At 52.3% G+C, this 25926-nt stretch overlaps 1 protein-coding gene across 1 annotated transcript in view; it reads right to left on the reverse strand.

The window, feature by feature from the left end:
• SAMD4B (sterile alpha motif domain containing 4B) overlaps window positions 1-25710 on the reverse strand; it is a 39142-nt gene extending 13432 nt beyond the window's left edge. The window contains exons 1-2 of the mRNA XM_084770146.1: window positions 25539-25710; window positions 10359-10760 (exon numbers count right to left, since the gene is read on the reverse strand). Coding sequence (XP_084626272.1) covers window positions 10359-10554 — 196 coding nt within the window. The 5' untranslated portion in view covers window positions 10555-10760; window positions 25539-25710. The remainder of the gene's footprint in view (window positions 1-10358; window positions 10761-25538) is intronic.
• Between the last annotated feature and the right edge of the window lie 216 nt (window positions 25711-25926).

Raw genomic sequence — 25926 nt, forward strand, 5'->3', positions numbered from 1 at the left:
GAAAATTATGCCGGGTGTGGTGGCGCATGCCTTTAATCCCAGCACTTGGGAGGCAGAGGCAGGTGAGTTCGAGGCCAGCCTGGTCTACAAAGAGAGTCCAGGACAGCCAGGGCTGTTATATAGAGAAATCTTGTCTCGTAAACCTAAAAGTAAAATAAAATAAAATAATACATACATACAACACCTGATTCACAGTATTGGTTTGAGACTCAATGGGCTAATAAGAAAAGTAACGTAGGCCTGGGGCGACGGCCCAGTAGGTAAAGCCTGACAGACCGAGCTCGGTGGCTTGTCTGCTCACCTCCACGCTGCCCTGGCTTACACTGTTATCTCCGACATGAAAGAACAGACCAATGAACGCTGAAAAGAATGGAATATGGCCTACCATAAAAAATGCAGTAAACGGTAGCTATAGTTTTGTAAAGTGGTTTCTCTTCCCCCGAGTGACCACTCCAATCTGTCCTATCTGAGTAGGTAGGGTTATCTCCTTAAATCACACTCAAGTCACAGCAGCCTCTGTCCAGTTCACTACAGGACCCAAGGGCTTAGTGCGACGGCTTCCTCCCTAGGTCGCCCACCTCTCACTGGACACTGACTCAGTGCTGCTGGAGCAGCCCGTCTTCCCTGGGGCTCCCTACAGGCTGTACCCACTCACGCTCCACGGTGAGGCTGTGAGTCAAGGCTTCAGCTGGAATACCCTTTTCTGCCTGGACAAATCCAGGTCTTAGTGCTGTCTTCCTCTCCACTCCTAGAGCTGTGGCCCGAGCCTGTGGCTTCGCGTGTGCTAAGGCCGCAATGTGCCGCTGAGCCACAACGGCGGCCTCTCTTTACTTCGCATTTAAGCCAGGGGCTCACCAAAAGTGGCCCAGGCGAGCCCTGAACTCATCCTGTAACCCAGAGAAGCAATGAAATGGCAATCCTCCTGCCTCAGTATTCCAACTAGCTGCTATAATAAGCCTGAAGCACTAGGCCCAGATTGGTTAGTGTGTATGTGTGTATGTGTGTGTCCCATAGTACACTCATGGAGGTCAGAAGATAATTTGTAGGTGTCAACTTCCCTCACACACCATGTGGGTCCCAGGATCCAGCTTACTGTGTCAGGCTCGCCGGCAAGCGCCTTTGCCAATTGAGCCGTCTGCTGGCCCAGCTCGGGTATTTTAACACAATACACAAAAACAATATGGAATACTTCACGAATTTGAGTATCATTATTGCACAGTACTCATGTTAATTTTCTCTATATTGTTCCAATGTTAGCGTATGTGCTGTTAAAAGTGAGCTCCAAATCCCACATCTTTCTTTTCTTTGAGACAGGGTCTTACTAGGTAGCTCTGAGCCTCAAATGCTAAATCCTCCTGCCTCAGCTTCCTGTGTGCCCCACTCTATCCAGCTTCTGCTCTCCTTTGTCTGTAAAGGGAACTCAGAGTCATTCCTACTCAGCACAGCTATTAGGAACTAAGTGAGAGTCACAGCTTAAGGTTAGTCCTCTGTCTTTACTATTTATTATTAGTACTGTGGCAGTCTATTTTACTGTGCTTTCTTCCTTTTCAACAACATACAAAGATTGTAAAGGTATAAGCCAACCAGTCAGCGGAGGAAACAGGATGGGATTAGACCTCAGAAGCCTACAGCCAGCCAGGCCTGAAGATGCCAGCCTATAATCCCTATTCAAATCCAAGGCCCACAGGAGCTCCTAGGTAAGTTCAAGGGCAGCCTTAGCAAGATCTTAGCTCAAAAGAAAAGAGAGAGGGAGCACGCACCGGGGACACGCTCAGTGCTAGCAAGCACATACCCGGTGAAGACAGGGAACAAGAGAAAAGGTTACATCCTGCAGTCACAGCGCAGAACGAGACATAGAAACTTGCAAACTTGCTCCTCTGAACCTTTGGTCCTAACTCTGTGGCCGGGATTCACATTAGTTCTAATTCTACTTAACTCTGTAGCTCTTGGAAGGAATCTCACAACTCACAATACCTGGGCCTGGCCTGCAAGGCTCTCTGCTCTCTGGAGAGTACCTGTAAAAGTGCCGGGGAATCCGTCACTAACTCACTTTATGACCACAGCACCCCCCCCCCCCACACACACACACAAGTAACCGAGCAAGCAGTACTGCAAGCACTCCCCGTGAGGCCAGCAGTGATGATGACACTTACTGAGCACGTGCTATGACCAGGGCTGCTGTCCATCCTCACCTTCATCATCTTACTATTTCTACACACAAGTAAGAGCTGGAAAGGAGAGCCGGGTATGGTAGCACGCGCCTTTAATCCCAGCACTCGGGAGGCAGAAGCAGGCAGATCTCTGTGAGTTCGAGGCCAGCCTGGTCTACAAAGTCAGGACAGCCAATGCCACACAGAAACTCTGTCTCAAAAAACAAAAACAAACAACAACAAGAAAGACTTGGGAAGGTGAAGTGATGGAACTGGCAAGTGACAAAACTAAGACCTAAGTTGCACGCCCTGCCTTAACATCTGGAAGAAACTTTCCCCACACGTTAAAAAATATTTTCATGGCTGGGTGGCGGTGGCGCATGCCTTTAATCCCAGCACTCGGGAGGCAGAGGCAGGCAGATCGCTGTGAGTTTGAGGCCAGCCTGGTCTACAAAGGGAGTCCAGGACAGCCAAAGCTACACAGAGAAACCCTGTCTCAAAAAAAAGGAAACCAAACCAATCCAAAAAACCAAAACCAAAACTTTTTTCAAGTTATGTGTTTTGTCTACACGCCTGTGTGTGTGTGTGTGTCTGTGTGTGCATTGTGTGCATGCAATGCCTGTGGAGGTCAGAAGAGGGCATAAGACGCCCAGGGATGAAGTTAAAATCCTTGTGAGCCACCGAGTGGGTGGTAGGGATGGGCCTGGGCCTCTGCAAGAGCAGCCAGTGGGGACTGCGTCACCCTCCAGCCCTCAGTGTAACTTTCCACCTTCCAGTGCCAACACCGTTCTCACTGCACCTGCCACTCAAGGTCAGGACACGCCCCCTTCATCTCGCCTCACCTCAACCAGCTCTCCGCGCCCACAAAGCTCTTCCTCAACCACCACAACACGTAAAGGTCCTTCTGAGGTGGGGCAAGTCCTTCTTCATGTCAGGAAGCCTTTCCTGCCCTAGTCTCCTACCTCAACCTGGCACGAGGACACTCTGATGTCCCCCTTCTAGACTCAGTTCCTGCCATCTAGCATGAGGAAACAGAGTAATATTAAGGACAACGTCAAAGGCCTTGCACTGCACCTGTCAGAGCAACAAATACGCTTCCTCCTTTGTAAAAGGGGGACAGGGTTGCTGAGAGCTGGGCCGCTCAGATTTAAGCAATGGTGTCCAGAAAGGATTAACAGTCGGCCTGTGGTAAATGTGCAGGATGTGGCCCAGGGATGGTGTTTTTCTCTGTGCTCCTCTTGTAGTCAGCTAGCTCCCTCATGCCGACCCGACGTTTCCACTGCTGTGCAGGCCTTACAGTGCATCTAGGACAGAGAAGCCTTGTCCCAACCCCCCCTCCCCAGGGCACTGCCAGGACCCAAGGCCACGAACGCAGCGTCTCCTCTGGTACTGCCAGGGCACGTGACACAGCAGCCTCGAGGGTTGGGCTCAGAGAAGCGCCTTGTTCTGCTGCTCAGGAAGAGGAGAGCAAATTTGAACCAGTGAAGCCGACCCTGGGGAAATGTGTGCTCATGCGCCTGGGTGGTGGGGATGGCAGGCCTCCCAGGACGGGGAGCATCAATAGCGCTGGACTGAGTCCAAGGAATGTGCACAGCCCCAGGCCGGGGTGAGCCAGCTGGGGCTGCACATGCTGGGCGGGATGGAACGGCTAGTTTCCTGCTAGAGTTCAGGCACAGCAGAGCCCAGAGAATACCTGCACAATTCAGCCCAGATGGTCCTTGGTAGGAAGTGCTGTCTGTGTATATAATGTGCCCTCTCTGGGATCGCACAAATTCACCCTTTTGTTTTAACAGAATATATTCTGCAAGTTCTAAAGGAAAAACCTGCCTGGGTAAAAAAATCTACTTGTCTCCATGACGTAGTGCACCGCAGCCCCGGCTCAGCCCTTTAAATTCTCTGACCTCGGTCATCTGTGTAGGTAACGCGGCTGCAAAGGCCTGCTGAGGTCTCAGGGTTATAGAGTCCACACCAGGGAGCAAAGCACTGGCAGGAGCCGGAGCTCAGCGCGTGAACCGGGTGGAAATCTTCCTTGAGGCTGTCTCAGGGCTGCTGAGCCAGTGGCTCACTTAGCAGAGCACATCTGGGGCTCCCCCTGAAGATTCCCCACAGGGGTGGGGAATTTTCCAAAATTATTTACCAAAACCAGACCCGTCAGGTCTCAGAGGCATCATCTGTAGTGATGAAATTCTGGAGATGGTGGACTGGGCTGCAGATCCAAGTAATGCAGGGATGTTGGCAGCTCCTCCTCTCGGAGATGCAAACGGACTGAGGGGACTTGGAGAGGGTAAAGGAGACTGTGAGTGCTCTCCTTAATGCAACAGCTGGCTGCAGGGCAGGGCAGGGCAGGCGACCCAAGCAAAGTGGGTCATAACCCTGGCCAATCATAGGAGCCAAACACATCTTTGAGACTATGGTAAGAGTAAACCCATTTTTATGTGCTTCGCTGTTCCAACAGCCACACTGGCCTCTGGCACTAGTCAGTGGGGCTGGAGCTTGGCTTCTGACATGGCCTTCTCTGCCTCGCCCCAGCTCACAAGCATGGGCGAGGGCCAGGGGCTCACATTTTTGTTTGATGAACTATGTCAGCAGGGCCTGAAAGGGAAGGGCGGGGGCATCAGAGGATGCGTTCTGGTGACTCACTCGCCATAGCTAGCCCCTTCTGACCTCAGCTTTCCCACCCAAACTCAGGGAGCCAGAGGAGAGGCTTTTAAACATGCTAGATATGGGGACTGACTCAGAAGACTGGGTGTAGGAAGAAATGCAGGAAATGTAGCCCAGGAAGCCACAGGATCAGGCCCAATCTCCTCCCACCAGACCGTGGGGACACCCTATGGCCCAAGGCGCATCAGTGGGAAGGAGGGCCATGGTTACTGCTAGAGCGCCACATGACAGAAGACCTGGCGGCAGCAGGGACGACCACATGGGAAGGAACCCCAGGCCTCTCTGTCTTGGTTGGTTTTTGCCAACCTGACAGAAGCTACAATTCTTCTGGGAAGAGGAACCTCACTGAGAAAATGCTTCCAGAAAGTTTCCCTGTAGGGCAGGCCTGTGGGACACTCTCTTGGTAAATTTTCTGTGGGTGGGCCCAGACTACTACGGGCAGGTGGTCCTGAGTGGGAGTAAGAAGGCAGGCTGAGCAAGCACGGACAACAGGCAAGCAGTGTTCCCCTGTGGCCTCTGCCTCAGTCCCTGCCTCCAGGTTCCTGTGCTGACTTCCTGCCGCGACCTTCCTTCACGATGGACTGTGCTAGAAGATGAATAAACCCTTCCCTTCCCAAGCTCCTTGTTCAACGCTTTATCACAGCAAAGGAAGGCAAACTAAGACACTCTTCTCCCGTGCTCAGGGACCTAGAGTTCTGCTTTTCTCTTCTGGTCTTGGATGTTACCTCAGACTCTAAAACCCATGCTGCCCCTGACCTAGGGACATCCCGCTCCCTCCCAGACGCTTACGCAGAAGAGCAGCCTGAGCTGGAGTCCTCCTCCTTCCACAGCGTTAAACCCACTCCCCACTTCTGGTAAGTCATTCAGCACATGACTGCTCCTTCCTGAAGAGACCCAGAGCCAGCAGCAGCGCCAGCAGCCAGCCTGCTGCGTCACTGGAGGCATGCTGGAGCCTCAACTGTTAGATCTAAGAGAACACTGGGCCCATAATTTTTGTGAAGTCCCTTAGGGGACTGTCATATGAAGTCAAGACTGAGACCTACTTAGGTCAATTTCTCCCAGCTCCCTGACTGATCTATGAAGACGGACAGCAAAGGCACAAACCCAGAGATCTCACTGGAGAACTGGAGAAAGCAGCAGGGCCCCTGCCTGATCGCTCAGGCATCCTGATCTGAGGAGATCTTTTTTGTTTTGTTTTTTTCCAGACAAGGTTTCTCTTTGTATCCCTGGCTGTCCTGCAACTCACTTTGTAGACCAGGCTGGCCTCAAACTCACAGAGATCTGGCTGCCTCTGCCTCCCGAGTGCTGGGGTTAAAGGTGTGCGCCACCAGCAGCACCAGGCTGAGATGTTAAGAGTCAGAGAAGCACCAGCGGAAGCGTCACTGCAACAGGTGGGTCTCACCTGAGGACTGCTGAGCCAGCTGAGCTCAAGATATGACTGCTGGTAAGTATGGATCTTTCTGGGGACAGCAGACGTCACGAGGTGCCCATTATGTTTTATTAGTGCTGAGGAGACAACTCAAGGCTTCACGTTTGCTGGGCAATCTCTCTACAGCGAACTATATCCCACTGTGAATTAAATACTAAGAGCTAGTGCTCTAGAATGTGCTGGACCCTCTTCCGAAACCAAAGCAGCAGGGCAGGCCCAGAAAGGCCAAGCCCACTATGCACATCTACTCACAGCCAAGGGGGCAGACATGAGTCCAGAACCCCCACATCCCGACCTGGGTCCAGAACCCTCACAAGCTGCCATTACAAGACAACAGGTGGAGCAGAAGGCCACGCGTCACACTGGTCCTTACGAGAACCTGAGCCCTCTCTGGGCCCATGCCCTCAGGATTCTCACTGTGCCTTGGGGGTGAGGAGTCGGGTTCTGGATTTTAAGTCATTCTGACCCTGCCCCCGAGACTGTGATAATACAAGTGTGGGAAACACAGAGGAACCGAGACATAAGGTGCAGAAGCAGAGAAATATCAGAGAAGGGACAGTTTTTCCCAAGGGCCAGATACCAGTTCCACGAGGTAGAAACAAGCAGAATGGGGAAGGAAGTCCACCTCAGGGTGGAAGGAACAGGAGACGCCAGCTCTTTAGATGTACAGCCCTCATATCATTAGGTAGACTGATGTGAGTCAAGGCCCCCACAGACTTTACCCATGAGCCCCTCCCTGAAAGTGATGCTTTGCTCTAACCCTGGCAGACACCCTTCCTACTCACTATGGGATATGTCAAGGCCTCCCTTTCTGCGCTCTCTACCAGCAAAGCGCCAGCTCCATAGAATACTCACGACAGGGATATAGGACCTTGGTTCCTATGTCCCCCACATGTAACTGCCTCTGTAGTAGCCCTCCAGGCCTGGCTGAGCCCTCTCCAACACGCCAACCTAACTCTATAGGAAGGGCTCCACTGTGCTGTACAGCATATTGTTTATAGGCAATGTGGGAACAGCAAATACTTTAGAAATACCTACCTCCAAACTAGGAGCTCTAGACGCCTAGGGATTCAGCCTAGAGCTACTTAAAGGGTCTTTACTATAGCTTGGAGGAACAAAACCAAGTGGACCATGTGGTAGACAGAGCCAATGGTCAACTGCTTCCAAGTCAAAACCGATCCCTCACCTCTAGCCCACCAGTTCTCACCTGGGGGTTGTGACCTCTTTGGGGGTCACAGGTCAGATATCCTGCATGTCACGTATTTACACTATGACTCATAATAGCAAAATTACAGTTATTTAGTAGCAATGACATGGTTTTATGCTGGTGTCCACGGCATTAGGAAGGTTGAGGACCAGTGTTCTAGCCTATGCTGTGACCCAGAGCAAGTCACTCAGTTTCCCCATCCATAAAACAGGCCTTCCTCACAGGAGTTGTGAGGGTTTGGCAGTAATACAGCACTCCTGAGCGTAACTGCGCATGTTTATAACCCCAGACAAAGTGGTAGGATCACTGCCAGGCAGAGCTGCAAAATGGGACCTTGTCTCAAAAAACAAGAAAACACAAACCCCTCAAACCAATAACATGACAAAGTGTGGGGAAATGTGTGTATTCCTATTGCACAGGTCATTGCAAAGCACAAGAGAATTAATCAGGGGAGGGGACCGACCCCACCTTTAACCTTCTGTATCAACTGGCTTTTCTTGGAAGTTCAAAAAACAAATGCAAAAACTGAAAGTGCGCTAATAAATCAACAGCAACAAAGCCCATGGCTGACCTGGTGCGCAGGCATGGTATAGGGACGTGACAGAGCTGTGTAAAGCACTCATCTGTCTCAAAGGAACACTCCCCGGGGCCCTCTAGTGTGGGTGGAGCCATTCATTATATAGACCTCCATCCTTGGGTGCAGAGCAGGGGGCCCTTCTCTCTGGCGGAGAGGCTGGGAAGAATGGGAAGATGGCTGAGCTCTGACTGTTGTCTGTCTGTCTGCCTCACTGAGCGTCAAGCCACTGTGACCCCTGATCTATGTAACCATCTGCTGCTGTGTCGTCATGTTTCTGCAGCTTTTCCTTTTCTTCGAGACAGGGTCTCTCTGTGTAGCCCTCCCTGTCCTGGACTCACTGTGTAGACCAGGCTGGCCTCGAACTCACAGTGATCCGCCTGCCTCTGCCTCCTAAATGCTGGGATTAAAGGCGTGCGCCACCTCGCCTGGCCTCTGTGTAGTCTTAGCTGTCCTAGAACTCACTGTACAGCAGGCTGGCCTGGCTGCAGAGTGCTGGGAGTAAAGGAGTGCTCCACCATGGCCTGGCTGCAGAGTGCTGGGAGTAAAGGAGTGCTCCACCATGGCCTGGCTGTAGAGTGCAGGGAGTAAAGGAGTGCTCCACCATGGCCTGGCTGCAGAGTGCTGGGAGTAAAGGAGTGCTCCACCATGGCCTGGCTGCAGAGTGCTGGGAGTAAAGGAGTGCTCCACCATGGCCTGGCTGTAGAGTGCTGGGAGTAAAGGAGTGCTCCACCATGGCCTGGCTGTAGAGTGCTGGGAGTAAAGGAGTGCTCCACCATGGCCTGGCTGCAGAGTGCAGGGAGTAAAGGAGTGCTCCACCATGGCCTGGCTGCAGAGTGCTGGGAGTAAAGGAGTGCTCCACCATGGCCTGGCTGCAGAGTGCTGGGAGTAAAGGAGTGCTCCACCATGGCGAGGCTGCAGCTTTCCATGCACTTGAGTCAGGAGTCAGGGTGTTGCTCTGCTGGGAGAGCACAGCAGCCAAGTAGCTCCGTGGCCCCCACATCCCAGTCTTAGAAGCCCAGGCTGGAATCCTCATCTGCAAGGCAGGGATGCTAACAGTACTAATCTTACAGGGTAGTTCTGACTAACAATAGAAACAGCCGACAGTTACTGAATATTTACTGCTTATCGGGCACTGCGGGAAGAACCCCACCTGCATGAACTCACTGACTGCTAATACGCACCCTACACATAGGTGGAATTATCTCCTTTACTTTAAAGACCAGGAGGCTGAAGCATGATTACGGCGAATAACAACTGTGACTTCAGCAATGGGACCCAAGGGCCAGCGAAGGGCGTGACATGGGTCGGGGGCACGTGGCTCGCCAGCACTCCACGAAAAGTGCTTATGAAGACAACGGTGGCCAGAACAAGGGTGACCCGGAAGACAAAAGTAGACAGACCAAGGGTGACCCGGAAGACAAAGGTGGACAGACCAAGGGTGACCCGGAAGACAAAGGTGGACAGACCAAGGGTGACCCGGAAGACAAAGGTGGACAGACCAAGGGTGACCCGGAAGACAAAGGTGGACAGACCAAGGGTGACCCGGAAGACAAAGGTAGGCCGACCAAGGGTGACCCGGAAGACAAAGGTAGGCCGACCAAGGGTGACCCGGAAGACAAAGGAAGGCCGACCAAGGGTGACCCGGAAGACAAAGGAAGGCCGACCAAGGGTGACCCGGAAGACAAAGGAAGGCCGACCAAGGGTGACCCGGAAGACAAAGGTGGACAGACCAAGGGTGACCCGGAAGAGGTCTCTTGGTCCCCTTCCCCATCAGCTTCAAGTTACCCACAACTCTCCTCCTTCTCTGACCTCTGGCTCCCAGCTGTGCCACTGAGACCAGCAGCTGTGCACACAGCCAGCTACGCGTCAAGGCGCAGCAGCCCCTGAGATAGCTCTCTGGACCCCCTGGGACGGGTTCTATCGATGTCTCTGGATCACTCACCCCAGCACCGGCTTCCGGGACAGAGCGCGTCTCCCTGGGTCCTTGGGGAACTGACATGAAGGACTACAACTACACTAACACTCTCCTGAAGCTGTTCACGACCTGAGAGCGATCTACTTTGGAGGTAAAGCAGCGCAGAAACCCTGTGGGTAAAAGCTGAGATTCTCTCCTAGCCCTTGGGTCCTGCAGCTAGGAGAACAAATCTCTGCTCACCGTCTACGAGGTCACCTCATGACTTTCCATCCTTCCTCTATATGGTCAGTTTCCAGTCTGCACTGCCCTCCTTCTGGGAGTCCCCATCCCACACCTGAGGACCGGCACCACCGGTGGCTGGCGCTGTGGGCCTGGCCCTGCTCGCCCGCTGTACTCCCACATCTAGGGCAGAGACTCACCAGCACTGTTGGCCTCTGACTCCAGCAGGTGGATATCACTGCAGTCCGCCAGCGAGTGCTCCAGGCAGAGCTGCAGAAAGCGGGCTTGGGTGCGGGTGACGCGCTTCAGGAGTGACAGCAGGGCCACGGTTTGCTCACACTCGTTCCAGCCCTTGAACCAGCTGGCGAGGATGTTCACTTGGTCTCGGAACATCATGGTGCCAGGCCTGGGGCCAGGGTTGGGGGACGGCGGTGGCAAGGGCCAGCGCCGTCACATGGTCTCGGCTCTGGGCTCCTGATACCTCTCCCCTAAGGGCCAGGGCTCCAGGATGTCCCCTGGCGTGATGGCTACGGGTGGTGGGGGAGGGAGGGAGCCTGCTTACATCAGGGGAGGTCTTGGTCCAGCCACACCTCTCCAGGCTCCTGGAAAAGAAAGCACACGGGTTAGAGGGAGAACAGGCTGAGGCTCCCGGCCCATGCTTTGTTCTGAGCTTCTGGGAGAAGGACGAAGGCAGCAGCAGACATTGAGCCAGCTTCCTCTCCAACTGAGAACCCAGGGACAGGCATGCCTGGCCCCACAAGACCAGACCTTCAGAGACCAAGGGAAGAACTACCTCACGCCTGGACAGCATGGGGGCCAAAGGATTAAGAGTAAGTCAGCATGGTATTCAGAGACAGGAAGGAAAGGACAGGAAGGTAGGAAGGAAGGAGGGCCCCACTCAGGGAAACATGACAAGGCAGGTGGGTGCCCAGAACACATCTCCTCTCAGAACTGAATGCTGACCTCACCAGCAGAAAAGAACCTAAGGGCTAAAACTCACAGTTCTGGCTCAAGAGTGGAAGCTGGGACAGTGACCCACAGGAAGTCTCAGGTGTGCAGAGAGCAGATAAGTATGTGGTCACAAACTGGCTGCTAACTGTGAGCCCCGGGCCATGAAGAGGAGCAGGCCTGCCTAAAGAGCACCGACATGGAGGGCTCTCATGCCCATCAACCCAGCTCTTCTGCTCTGGAACAGGCCTGGCCCTGCGCTCTAAGACGCCCCCTCTCTACTCCGAGGTAAAGCCCTCCCAGCTTTCCTCTTCAGTCCTTGAAGTCGGTTCAGCCCCCAGACTCCAAGGTGGAGGCCCCTTGATTTTTAAAACAGCAGATTGTCATCTAAGAGCCTATGGAGTGCCAAACTGAAGGGAACAGAGGCAGGTTATAAAGCAAAGACATTCAAACAGACAGACAGACAGGGCCCACACTCTCCCTCAGCAGGACTGCACAGCAGGTCTAGCTGTGTCTTGGCTGGCTTGCTTGTAGACACTTCTGAGGCCGTTCTCAAGTGTCTGGAGCTTCAAGCATCCACCACATCTCTCCATCTCCCCCTCAGCAACCAGTACCCTCAGCTGCACTCCCCCAGGGCCGCCCAAGAACCGAGAACTCTACAGCAGCCCTGCTGTGTGTAGACCCTGCAGGCCCAGGCTTCAGGGTGTGGCCCCCACTACCCTGACCTTCCACAGCTCTGCTGGGGACAGCTTTGTGGGGCTAGGCTGCCTTGAAGGACCCTGTTGGATCTCTCTTTTTTGGGGGGTGGGGTGGGGGGAGGGTTCGAGATAGGGCTTCTCTGCATCACCCTGGCTATCCGCGAACACCCTGCCTGCCTCTGCCTTCCAAGTGCAGAGATTAAAGGCGTGCACCACCAGGCCCTGCTGCTGTGAGATCTCCAGAGAAACACACTAGCACAGCTGTCAATCCTTTTGGACGGAAGCAGTGGGCAAAGGATGAAAGCGAACTTTGCCCCAACTTACGCAGACCTCCTACCAACCATTTTAGAGAGGGAATAGAAGTGACCTCCTTGCTTATAGTCTCCAAGGACTTCCAGTTGCATTTAAATAAATCCAAATTTACCTCGACTCAAAGTGCCTGGCATGACTGCATCGCCTCTCCACCTCAGAACACATTTTCATCCCTGCTCAGTGGACTCCCCTTCCCTCCCCTGCTGGCTCTCAGGTTACCTGGGTCTCAGCACAGTGTCCCTGACTCTCTCCCGTGCTCACTCAATTCTACGAGTGCTCTCATTTCTTTCTACCATGTTCATTTTTCTTCTCACCAAAGTGCAGTCAACTGAGCCTAAAACAGTATTTTACTCACTTAAAAAATTATTAGAGTGAGCCGGGCAGTGGTGGCGCACGCCTTTGATCCCAGCACTCAAAAGGCAGAGGCAGGTGGATCGCTGTGAGTTTGAGGCCAGCCTGGTTTACATATCAAGTTGTAGAGCACCCAACATTACATAGTAAAGGTTTGTCTCAGAGCAAAAAACGAGACAAAACCCACATCAATGGGGCGGGGTGGGGTCAAGGTAATTAGAGGCAAGGTCGTTAAAGACAAATGCAAAAGCCTGCCTTGTCATGCTCTGCCTCATTTCTTTGAACTATGGACATGAGTTGTGTTTGCTTGTTTGCAAGCACTTGTGCACATGCACACGCTGCAGCCACATGCATGTGCCAGAGGTGGCCAAAGGCTTCAGATCTGCTGAAGCTGGAGCCTTGAGCCATCCAAGGCAGGTACTGGGAACAGAACTCAGGTCTTCTCAAGCTGTAGTATGCATTTTTTCTTTTTTTAATTTTATGTGCATTGGTGTTTTGCCTGCATGTATGTCTGTGTGAGGGCGTCAGATCTCGGAGTTACAGACAGTTGTGAGCCGCTATGTGGGTGCTGAGAATTGAACCCGGGTCCTTTGGAAGAGCAGGCAGTGCTGTTAACCACTGAGCCAGCTCTCCAACCCAAGACAAAAGATTGGCCCGAACTCAACAATTTTCCTTGCCTTAGACTCCTAAATGCTGACAACTGGTTCAATGGGCTTCTCCAGCGATAGGGCACAACGAATAAACTGAGGCAGATGCAAAGCTAGGGGAGGTAAGAGCACATCCAGTGAGGAGGCTAGGGCAGGAGAAGAGCTGAGCTCTAGTCAGCGTGGACACAGCGTGAGACGCTGTGAAAGACAGCTTTACAGAAGTACGAGTGTCTCACACGTGGATGGACGGACGGACTCTAGGCTGTTAGGAGAGGAGGCTACTCTGGGGAGACAGGCAATTAATACTTTAAATGTATACCTTTCACTAGATACAAGTGAATACACACTGGTTTTTGTCATTAAAAAAGCGGGGGTGGGGGGGGTGGGGGGGCTGGAGAGATGCTCAGAGGTTAAGAGCACTGGCTGCTCTTCCAGAGGTCCTGAGTTCAATTCCCAGCCACCACATGGTGGCTCACAACCATCTACAATGTGATCTTGTGCCCTCTTCAGGCATGCTGGCAGAACAATGAATACATAATAATAAATAAATCTTAAAAAAAAAAAAGAAAGAAAAGAAAACCAAGCCGGATGTGGTGGTGGCGCACACCTTTAATCGCAGCACTCAGGAGGCAGAGGCAGGCGGATCTCTGAGTTTGAGACCAGCTTGGTGTACAAAGAGAGTCTAGGACAGCCAAGGATACACAGAGAAACGCTGTCTCGGAAAAACAAACAAACAAACAAAAAAACCAAAACCAAATGAATGAATGAATAAATGAATTTCAGCCTATAATTCCAGTACTTAGGAGGCAGAGGCAGGTGGATCTCAGAGTTTGAGGCCAGCCTGGTCTACAAAGTTCCAGGACAGCCAAGGCTACACAGAGAACATCTGTCTTGAAAAAACCAAAAGCAAAAGCAAAAAGCAAACCAAAACAAAACAGTGGAACTGAGGCTGTTTTCTCCGTCTGCACAGTGAGAGAACACTGTGCAGCTCTGGGGCAGCGGGGAGGGAAGAGCTCTGTCCTGCAGAGCAGCGCTTGCCTCCTGCTCCAGCATTTTGCGGCTTTAGGTCCCAGGGAGGCGGCAGCTGCTCCCAACAGAACAAGAACTTTCTGGGTTGGAAGTGGTCAAGCGGAGGCGGGTGGACACCCTGGGCATGGGCGTAGCTCCCCCACTAGGGGACAGCTCGAGTGACAGCAGATCATGCTACTATCCTGAGGAAACATCTGTGACGGGAGGTTTCATATGACAAAAGGACTACAGCAAAAAGAAGACCAAATTCTCAGGCACAATCGGTGCACATTTCCACCTGTGACTGGGCTGTTACTTCTCCTAAGCAACAGCCCTATATTCCCCAACAGCTGCTGACTGAACATCAGCCAGCTTACAGCAAGGCTCTGGGACAGAGGGAGGTCTCACATGTGACGCTGACCAGGCTAGCCTTTCAACAGAGCTGGCCGCCAGGGACAATAAGCTGCAAAGCACACAGCCTGTTTAAAGGCAGAACACACTATCCTGCCCTAATCAACTGTTGCCTCGTGGGAACAGATTCGTATTAGGTCTTCAGTTTTGGTTTGTTTTTTTTTTTAATAGAAGAGGAAATCTGGCTTTGTAAAAAATATTCCCTATTTTTAAATGTTGGAAAGTAATTCACATTAAAACAGCAACTGTGAACTACTACACAGAACAACAACAAACCCCCAAGACATTGTGGCTGTGGTCCTTGAAACAAACTGGAGATAGATCAGCAGCCAACTAGAAGCCCGCCCCGGGGCCTCTCAGGTTGGATCCTCAGCCACCCAGGTATTTACAGTGGTGGAGCAGGGCTCTGACGGCCTGCAGTTGACACTGGGGCTTTCAAAAATCCACCCGTAAGACCCAACTGTGGATAAACTATCCCTTAGTTAAACCCAAAGACATGAGTTTGATTCGCCAGAACCCACATGATGGAAACAACTGCAAGTTGTCTTTCTGACCCCCCCCCACACACACACCACACACACACACACACACACACACACACACACCAGACACCACACACACACACACACCCCAGACACCACACAGACACCACATGTGCTTGCACACACACAAGTAAAATGTAACCCAAAAAAGCTTTGTTTTAAAAGAGCTCTGTGAAGCCGGGCGTGGTGGCGCACGCCTTTAATCCCAGCACTTGGGAGGCAGAGGCAGGCGGATCGCTGTGAGTTCGAGGCCAGCCTGGTCTACAAAGCGAGTCCAGGATAGCCAAGGCTACACAGAGAGACCCTGTCTCAAAAAAAAAAAAAAAAAAAAAAAAAAAAACCCAAAAAAAAAAAAAAAAAAGAGCTCTGTGAATTGAGACCAGCCTGATATATGCAGCAAGTTATAGGTTAGCTAGAGTACATAGTCAGACTGTCTCAAAAATTAGATGAAATTAAAATAAATAAACCATCGCTAATGGGGCTGGTGAGATGGCTCAGTGCTTAAGAACACTGGCTTCTCACGTGTGGTTCCCATCACCCATAGGCAGCTCACAGCCATCTGTAATTCTACTCCAGGGAATCCATTTCTTCTGTTCTCTGCAAATGCTGGTGCATGTGCTGCACACACACACACAGGCAGAAGAAACACTCTTGCACCTAAGACTTTAGGAAAAAAAAAAGACAAGAGGACGGCCATGAGTTTATAGCCAGCTCAGGGTACCCCACAAGTCTGAAGCCAGCCAGGATTAACTAGCAAGATCCTATCTCAAAACAAGCTAAAAGTAGTGGTCTCAGGCAGAGAGATGGCTCAGCAGGTAAAGCACTTGCCACCCGTGCTGGAGGGTTTGAGCTCAGATTGCTACAATGCAGGTGGAGTCAGCTGTGACAGCCGGTGTGTAACCCTAGTCCTCCTACAGCAGCGAGAGGTGGACACAGGAGACTCCCCAGAAGCTCACAGGCCAGCTATACCAAATGGTGGACACAGGCACCCTACCTCAACAGGGCAGAGGCTGACGCCAACACGTGCCGCTACCTTAGAGCTCTTAATCCCTGCATGGTGTATGCACTCTGTGACTGTCTCTCTCTCTCTCTCTCTCTGTCTCTCACACACACACACATACACACATACACACATACACACACACACACACACACACACAGAGACAGAGACAGAAAGAGAGAGACAGACAGACAGATAGGGGGGACGCAAAAAGAAAAAACTGATCTTTCTTCAGGACAGAGGGGGTAACTGAGTGCTGGGTGTAGATGGCAGCTCGTGAGAATGAATGGACGGCCGCTTTCCAGGCAAGGGCAGAGGCTTTTTGTTTGCAGTGAGACAGCACCAGTACCAACTGGCCCACGGCACGTCACGGAAGTACTGTCTCACTGTGATGGGCTCATCTGCAGGCAGCCGTGCTATCCTCTGGTCCTGACAGTGAGTCTCCTTCAACAAGCACCATTGTTCTTGCTGGTCAGCGGATATGGATAAAGTGTGAACGAGCAGAGCTCTCTGGAACCTTCAGTGTAACCAGGGAGGGAAGGAGCTCCACTTTTCTTTTCTTTTTTTCTTTTTTCTTTTTTCTTTTTTTGGTTTTTCGAGACAGGGTTTCTCTGTGTAGCCTTGGCTGTCCTGACTCGCTTTGTAGACCAGGCTGGCCTCGAACTCACAGCGATCCTCCTGCCTCTGCCTCCCGAGTGCTGGGATTAAAGGCGTGCGCCACCACGCCCAGCTTAGGAGCTCCACTTTTCAGTCATTACCCTGTGGCTGCCCTGCTTCTGAGTGAAGCCAACAGAGGTGGAGCATGCTCAAGAGGTGAGGGCAGGGGAAGACCTACACCTGAAGCCTCCTCACTAGGCTAGACTTTTCAGTTCAGCAGGCCTGTAAATATACTCTGTAGACCTGTTTGAACTGGATTGTCACTACTTAAACCTTAAAAAGTCTTGGCTACTTAAATACAAAACGGTGCTCACTGCTGCTCTGGTCTTTGGCCTCTTTGCGTCTGAGGAAAGGCAGGAGAGGGCCTACTGTCCAGCGAGCCTCCAGACACCCAGCAACACTGCTGGCCGGTTTAGACTGTGGAACTTTCTTGGGAAGTACCTACCACCCCGCGGTGGAAAAAGGGAGCAGATGACAGCGGAGCGGCGCTGGGGACGCGTCTCACCAGGCTTCTTCCTGGCCCCGGGGAGAAAGGGTCCACACACAGGACACGTGCTCAGTCAGCGACCTTCTTTGACAAGCAGGACTGGGCCTCAGGTGACCTGGCTCAAATCCGAGCTCTCCCACTGACCCCGCGACTACGACTTCAGCTTTTCCTCAGTGAAGCTGCGGGAAGACTGAGATGAGGCCCGTGCAGGCAGACAGCGGCGTCACCCCGTCCCTCAGTTCCTCACAGGTGACTTCACCTGACCCCAGACACCTATCTGCTGCTGGCTTGAGACAGGGTCTCTGGAGCCCAGGCTGGCCTTGAACTTGAGAACGCCCTGCTTTGTGCTCTCAAGTGCTTGGGAGCTGTTTTTAAAATATATGTAAGGCTTGAGGGGAGGAGGGTATAACTGAACAGCAGCGTGCTTGCCTAGTATGTGAAAGTCAGGGATTGAACCCCTATCAACACGCACACACATAACACATACACGGTACATACGTGTATAAGACACGAAGAGTCTCCCTTTACAGGTGGAAAACTTAGTTAGACAGAAGGGAAGTCACTACCCGTGACTGTGTAGGACCTACAAAGCTGGGCTTCCGGGGCAGCTGTTAGCAGGTCTGGCCTGCCAGCCTCCCGTGCCTGCCTAGCTCTTCTGCGGCTCTGACCGAGGCCTTTGGGGACACACACCTTATAAACAAAGCAACAGGCTAGTTAGCAAAAGTAAAATAACCTAAAGTCTCTTTTGTAAGAACTATTGTTTACAGAAACTTCTAAAATACATATGTACACCCAAAAAAGTATACCACAGCCTCAGCAAAAACCAGCCTTCTCTGTTAATGACCTGCCCTGGAGAAGCAGAGTAGACAAGCCAAGCAGGGCCACGGCAGCTGAGCACACCATGGGGACTCTGGGAACGCTGGAGGAAAGGAAATTCCTCCACTCTCTGCCTCTCACACCATGTTCCCTACTCCCTTGTCCTTATATAAAATAAATCGTCACCTCTGCAGACATCTCAGGCTCTTCTGTCAGCTTTGTTTCTTTCTGAGGATGCAATGTTTCCCCCCAGGGCCAGGGTCTTGCTTTGTAACCGAGCAGTGGGATGACAGGCGTGTGCCCCGCAATCACAGTTTTCAGGGAGGGGGAGAGGTGGAACGCACAGGGCCCTGCTCTGTGGCCTGGCTGGCCTGGGAACTCACTTCGGCCAGTGCTGCCCCGAACTCATGATGAGGAACTTGCAGCCTCTGCCTCCCAAGCTCTGCAATGCTAGGATTTCAGGCATTAACCACTACACCAACCTGGTTTTTTGTTTTGTTTTAGAGAAAAAAGAAGGGCACAGCAGGCAGGGCAGTAACAATTACCTGCCTGGTTCTTTTTTCCCCTTAAAGGTTTAGCTTAAGCCGGGCGGTGGTGGCGCACGCCTTTAATCCCAGCACTCGGGAGGCAGAGGCAGGCAGATCGCTGTGAGTTCGAGGCCAGCCTGGTCTACAAAGCGAGTCCAGGACAGCCAAGGCTACACAGAGAAACCCTGTCTCAAAAAACCAAAAACCAAAACACACACACACACACACACACACACACACACACACACACACACACACACACGATTTAGTTTCTTTTCATTTGATGTGTATGGGTGTTTTGCCTGCATGCATGTGTACCACATTTGTGCAATACCTGAAAAGGCCAGAAGAGGGTGTCAGATTCTCTAGGACCAGAATTAGAGATGATTGTGACTGGTCGTGTGGGTCCTGGGAACTGAACCCAGGTCCTCTGGAAGAACAGCCTGTGATCTAACTGCTGATCTCTGGCCCCTGGTTCTTTTTTCTTACTGGCAGCTGCACATATCCTTATCTGTGTCAGCAGGTTAAGAAGCTACCAGGCCTGATAACCTGAGTTTAATCCCTGAAACCCACTCAGTGGGAAGAACCAGTCGCACAGGTTGTCCTGACGTCCACATGTGGGCCACACTGTGTGCCCAGAGGTTCCCAACTCTCTTCGTCAGACTTCAGACCGAGCCCCAGTTTTCCTCAGAAGGCCGCGGCTCTTCCTCTCCCACTGCCTAGACTGTAAGGCATGAAGGCAGGGAGAGCAGAGCGGTGGTTACGATCCACTGCTACACCACAGCACCTGGCAGAGTGGGCTCTCCACAAACAGCTATGGTCCACGCCCCCGCTGTCCCCGCTGCCAGCAGCCCTTCCCCTCATGTGGGAATGCTGGGTTTGGAATGCCTCGCCTCCTGGGCTTCCCAGGACTGGTGTCACTCACCTCTCCTGCTTACCAGGCTCAGGTGTCACCTCGTCAACAGGCCATTTCTGGCTGTTCTTGTCTACAGTGACCACCTCGACACTCGCTCACTTCTTTCATAACACGTACCACACTCATTTCTTTTTAAAATAGTATGTGTGAGCACACATGTGCTACAGCTGCATGCGAAGGGTCAGAAGGCACGCCTGTGGTGCCAGCCCTCTCCTTCCACCCTGACACGGCTCTGAGAATCAAACCTGACAGCCAGGGCCTTTCCCTGATGAGCCATCTCACTGGGGCTCCCATTTCTTTTAATGTAGCATCTTCTCCCCTCTCAGAATGTGACCATGTGAGCTTCAGGCCTTCACTAGTTTATCCTCAGCTCTATCTCCAATACCCCAAAATCTCTCCCCCCATGGATTACTCAGTGAACACCTGCAGGGGGGGACATTTAAGATGTGCAGAGTTCAGCCAGGACTACAGCAGAAACCCTATCTTGAAAAAACAAAAACAAAAAACAAAACAAAATCATAGTTCTAGCTCACCTCACTGGGCAGTCAGTGGTACTTGTATACCTTTAGTCCTAGCAACTTGGGAGCAGAGGCAGGAGGATCGCTGTGAGTTCAAGGCCAGCTTGGTCTACAGAGTGAGTTCCAGGACAGCCAGAGTTATTCAGAGAAACCTTGTCTACAGCAAAACAAGCCAGATGTGGTAGTGCACATCTGTTATCCCAGCACTCGGGAGGCAGAGGCAGGAGGATTGCTGTGAGTTCGAGGCCAGCCTGGTCTACAAAGTAAGTCCAGGACAGCCAAGGCTACACAGACAGACCCTGTCTCGAGACACCAAACAACAACAGCAAAACCAAAACCACACCACCTTACATAGCTCATATACTGTTTTATGACCTGACTTCAACCACAATTTGACAAACTTACACTAAAACAAAACAAAACAAAATCTCTCTAAAGTTCTAGGCCCTACAAGTTCAAAGACAAGATGCAGGGTCTAAATCCCAGGACTATTGAATTCTATGTGCTAAGACCAGCAAGCCAGGCCACTCGCCTCCTCCCTGCCTCACCTCGTCAGTAGGGTCACTCAGGCCACTTGAGCATGGAATTCCTGGGATGGAGATGGGAAAGGAGGACGCATCAGCACTCACAGAGTTCATGGGATGGAGTCACAGTCCCTTCTGACTCAGCAGGTGAGAGACCCAGTTGCAGAGCACAGAACCTCAAGTGTGAACAAGTAGCTTCTACCATCAACTCTTCCACACCTACTAGGGAGAGAGATTGCAGCTCCTAAGCTGCCCCGCCACTGCAGCTGCTGAAGAGGGAGACGGTCAACTAGGGCTGCTGACGGCAGGACCTGTCACAAGCAGAAACTTGTTAAGGCGGGGGGCTGGAGAGATGGCTCAGAGGTTAAGAGCACTGGCTGCTCTTCCAGAGATCCTGAGTTCAATTCCCAGCAACCACATGGTGGCTCACAGCCATCTATAGTGAGATCTGGCGCCCTCTTCTGGCCTGCAGGTGTACACGCAGGCAGAGCACTGTATACATAATAAAAAATAAATAAATCTTTTTAAAAAGAAAAAAAATCTGTTAAAGAAGAAGCTACTAACTCAGTGGAGAAATGTAAAGGTTGGGACTATTATCTGCACCTCTGGATACAGCTATAAGCAGCCTGGACTTTTCAGTACCATGAGCCAATTAGCTCTCACCACACTCTCCTGCACACCTCCCATCCCTGCTGGCTCACAATCCCCTCTCTGAATTTACTTTGTGGTACAATTCTACTACCATTTACAGCCTTGGCTCACATCAACTACTTTCTCCTCACCCCACTCTGTGTGTGCAAGGTACTGTTCTAAGTACTTTACATGCATTAACTTAGTCCAAGAAGTAAGAGATCATTGCCTCTTTTTTTTTTCCAGGCGTGGAAACAAAGGGCTGCACCCAACCCTATATGAACAGAAAATCCAACTCTCTGACCCAAGGCACTATCATTTTAGGGCGGGCAGGGCCCACAGACTATTAGTCCCACCTGCCCTTCACTTCCTCATATGTAAAATGAAGATGATCGTGGTTTTTCCACCTCAGGTCCCTGTGGCTGTGAGACGACACAGACGCACACAGACAGCACCTAGCAAACAGCAATCCCTGTCAGAGCTGTGGCTCACTGCAGTACAGCTGGGAGTACATGCAAATGAGATGCTTCCTTGCTTTAACGCTCCCATAGGCAGAAGACACTGTGTAAGAGATGAACAAGTTTTCTGGAGTCTTCGCATGGAGCTCAGCCATTGAACACTTGTTTCAGCACAGTAAATATAAGAACACACAGTGTTTAAATTGTGTCCCCTCACTGTGGTCCTGATTCCCACCTTTTCCATGAAGCCTTCTCAACTGCCTGCATGCCCAATGCACGTCCTCTGACCCTCCTGCCCTTTGTGGTGCACCTGCCCAAGCCCTCGACTGACCCTGAAGACACTGCTCATCTCGGGGTCTCCATCTCTTCTTGGCCCTGCAGAGACATGGACTGTCTTGGGAGAAGCTGAAAGGACTATGGAGATCTCAGACTTAGAGGCTAGGAAACTAGCCATGGTGGGCTGAGGTAGGACACCAGAACAAAATACAGGACAGCTCAGAATCAGTGCCAAGTAAAGTTCCATGAACAGAAGTAGTGAGGCAAGAGGAAAGACAAGGAGTCCAGACAGTGATGATGGGGGGGGCAGGGAAGGTGTGCCAGACACGAATGGTGGTGGGCTCTGAGAAACTCGGAGCTGCCTGTTCTCCAACACTGCCCGTGAACCCCCGAGGGACACCTGGCACATCCCGATACACCCTGCTCTTCTAGCTTCCTGCCCAGTGATGCTAAGTGGGCAAGTGCACCAAAAACTATAAACAGGAAAGTGAGCGATGCTCTATGGAGTGCATGGCGAGCCTTGGCGGTTAAGACACAGGATGGAAGACCTGAAGATGCCCCCGAGCAAAGAGAAATGTGATGAGAGGAACATGTGTGTTCAGGGGAGTAGCAATTTAAAGCAAAAGCAGCCAGAGGAGCAGGAGAGTGCTGAGGACGAGCTGAGTGGGAACCGTCCAGGCAGAACCTGAAGCAACTCCTCAGAAGGTGGGGTAACCTCGTGGAGAAGCCAAGATCCTTCCAAAGTGGGTGAGAAGTCTTTCTGGAGGATGGACTTCACACAGTGGACTCTCAGGAAAATGGGGGTGCACAGCAGGGCTTAGAGGCACATCTTTAGGATTCTTTCAGGAGGACTTTTGTTTGTTTGTTTTTCAAGACAGGGTCTCTCTGTATAGCCCTGGCTGTCCTAGATTCGCTTTGTAGACCAGGCTGGCCTCGAACCCACAGAGATCCACCTACCTCTGCCTCCTGAGTGCTGGGATTACAGGCGTGCGCCACCGTGCCCAGCCAAGAGGACTTTTTACAGAGAAAAGGGAGATCCTCTCAGAAGCAGTGGTTCTCAAACTGGAGTGTACATGGGAATTACCAGGAGAGTTTGTTAAAAACTCAGATTGTTGCTGGGGGCTGCAGAGATGGCTCAATGGTTAAGAGCGCCGCCTGCTCTTCCAAAGGTCCTAAGTTCAATTCCCAGCAACCACATGGTGGCTCACAACCATCTATAGTGAGATCTGATGCCCTCTTCTGCAGATAAAGCACTCATAAACAATTTAAAAAAAAACAAAACTTAGATTGCTGGGCTCCAAGGCTTTCTGATTCAGTAAGTTTGAGTAAGACCCCAGAATTAGCATTTCCAACCAGTGGTGCCGCGGGTCTAGCCGTACTTTGAGAACCACTGACAGAAGGGAGGGGATTCTTCAATAAGGGGGCTTCAGAATGAAAGTGAAGACAGTGAAGAGAGCTTCAACAAGTTTCCACGTGGTGTAAAGGATCCTTCTATCTCCGAAAAGAGAGACCCATGAGAGTCAGGCCTAAAAATAAAGGAAGGAAGGAAGGAAAGAAGAAAGGAAGGTCGGTTGGTGTATCTAAGAGAAGAGTCTCCAAGCACTGGGATTTCCCGAAGTAGAGGAAGTTTGGGAAGGGAGAGTGTAAAGAAACAGCGGGAGAAGTAGGCTGAAAATCTAGAAGGGTCTATGATTTCAAAGGATTGGGAATGGGAGGGCCCGGGGGTAAGAGAAAGTAAGAACAGGTTCACTCTAACTGGATAAAGCTGACAGGTCCTAAAGCAAGATGTCAGAAGGAAAATTGCGGGAGGGTTCCCAGAGAGTGCTGGCGATTACTGACTCCAGGCTAGGGAGGAAATCCTCTAAAAAAATGTCTTGGGGAGTGGTCTTCTGAGAAAGGTCCTGACACAAGGATCTTTAAGAGGCGGAGGGAGGTGATGAGAAGCCCCAAGAAAAGTAAAAAACAAAACAAAACAAAAACATGGGGGGGGGGTTAAAATTCCTATGGAAAACCTTGGAGCATCAGAGTAGGTTTTTCCACAAAGAATTCTGGGTATTTTGCTGTACTGAAGGAAGACTAGGTATCTGTGTAAGGCTTTCTAAAGATGGTTCTAGAGAATTGGGGGGCAGGGGAGGTTGCTCTGAGAAAAAGCTAGCTAGAAAAGTCTTTTAGTAAGACAGTATTTGAAATAGCTCAAAAGGTCCTAGGGGTGTCAGAGTCTGTAAGAAGTGTCTTCAGGGCCATTTCAGGGTTCCTGGGGGTCTTTGACTGGCGATCCTAAGAGCTGCTATCTCACAGGGGCTTTTCAGGGTTGTGAAGGAAGAGCTTCAGAAAGTTGATTATCTAAGGCTACAAGGGGGGCAGGTTCAGACTTTCAGGTTATGGGAGAAGGGTTCTAGAGAAGAGAGACTAGGAAGGAACTTTCTGGGAGTCCCTACACAATTTTTAAAACATGTAGTGTGTTATCAGAAAGGCTTTGGGATACAGAAGAGGGGATTTTGGAAGAGGTTTTTTAACGTGTAAGTGGAGTTCTCTGGAGACTCTCAGGACTAGTAGGTGTGTGGGGGGCTCAGGAGAAAATGGCTGGGGTACATGAGAGCTGAGCTCCAGCACACTGCCAGGCGGGGAGGATTTGTGGCACATGAGGTCTCCGGGACGGATTTTAGAAATCTCTACAAGGGCCCAAGAGGTAGGATTGGAGGATGGGAGGAGCAATCAATGAGCGAAAGGGGTCCTCGGGGTGAGTGTCGGTGTCTAAAGAGCGAGCACTTGAGTATGTGTAAAAGATTGTTCTGGGATATACAAGCTCTTCAACGAAGATGCAGGGTTCACCAGGGGGCATCCTGGAGGCTTTTTTTCTGGGGGGGGGGGTGGTTAAGAGTCCAAAAATCGCTAAGATTTTTGGATTGGGGAAAGGTGGGAGGATAAATTCTTGGGGTATGTGAAGAAGATAGCTTGAATGTGTGATGCAAATGGGGTGGGGCCTCAGGAGCCGAGGGAGTGTCTGGGGGCGGTTTGGGGGCTTCAGGGAGGTTCCTGAGGGAGATGCCTGAGACTACACATATATACACATATGTATGTGTATAAACACACACATATACATATGTATATACATATATATGTCTGTCACACAGGCATATATACTCATATATAAGCGGTGGAGACAGAGGAGGAGTAGCCAGGAAGAAACGTGTTGCGATACAGGAGGAAGATTTGAGGGGAGGGGGGCGGGAACTGTGGACCAACGGGCGGGGATCCATGGAGAAGGTCCCCAGAGGAGGCAGTTGAAAGCGGAGGGTGGTCTCCGGGGAGGCCGGTGGAGCCGTGCGGGAGGCTCAGCAGCTGCGTGCCGGGTGAGCGCACAGGTCCCCGGGCCCGGCCCCTCGGCTATCCCCTAGGGCGGGCGTGAGGGCTTGAGAGGGAAGCTGAGGAAGGGGCCCGGGCGGGGAGAAGCCGGCCCCTAAGGGGTCCTCCGGGATCCTCCGGCCTCCCGCGGCCCGAGCCCACCGCCCGCCCGCAGCCCGCGGCGCAGGGTCCCGGAGGGGGCGGGGCCGCCCGCGCGGCCTGGGTCGCCCTGAGAGGAGCGCCGCGCGCCTCGGCCGCCGCCGCCGCCGCCGCCCCGCGCCCGCCGCCCCGGCCTTGCCCGAGACTCACCGCCTCGGCCTCCGCCGCCGCCGCCGCCGCCGCCGCCGCCGCCACCCGCGCCTCCTCGGGCAGCCGCGGCCACCCGCGCCTCTGCCACCACCGCCGCCGCCGTCGCCCCCTCCTCCGGCCCGAGAGCTCCCCTCCCTCCTCCCGCACCGACCACCACCGCCGCCGCCGCCGCCGCCGCCGCCGTCGCGCTGCGTCACCGCGCCGTGCGTCACCGCCCCTGGCCCCGCCCCCCGGAGGGCCGCCGCGCGCCAGCATTAGCTCACGCCAGCTTGACAGACGGCGAGCCCAGCCAATGAGAGGCGAGGGCAGCCTGAAGGGCGGGAGCTGTGAGGCCAGGAAGGCGGGGTCCTGGCCCGGAGGGGAGCGACGGGGGGCTGGGACGAGGCCC

Source organism: Acomys minous (assembly GCF_964271855.1).
Source record: "Acomys minous genome assembly, chromosome: 20".
NCBI classification, from domain to species: domain Eukaryota; kingdom Metazoa; phylum Chordata; class Mammalia; order Rodentia; family Muridae; genus Acomys; species Acomys minous.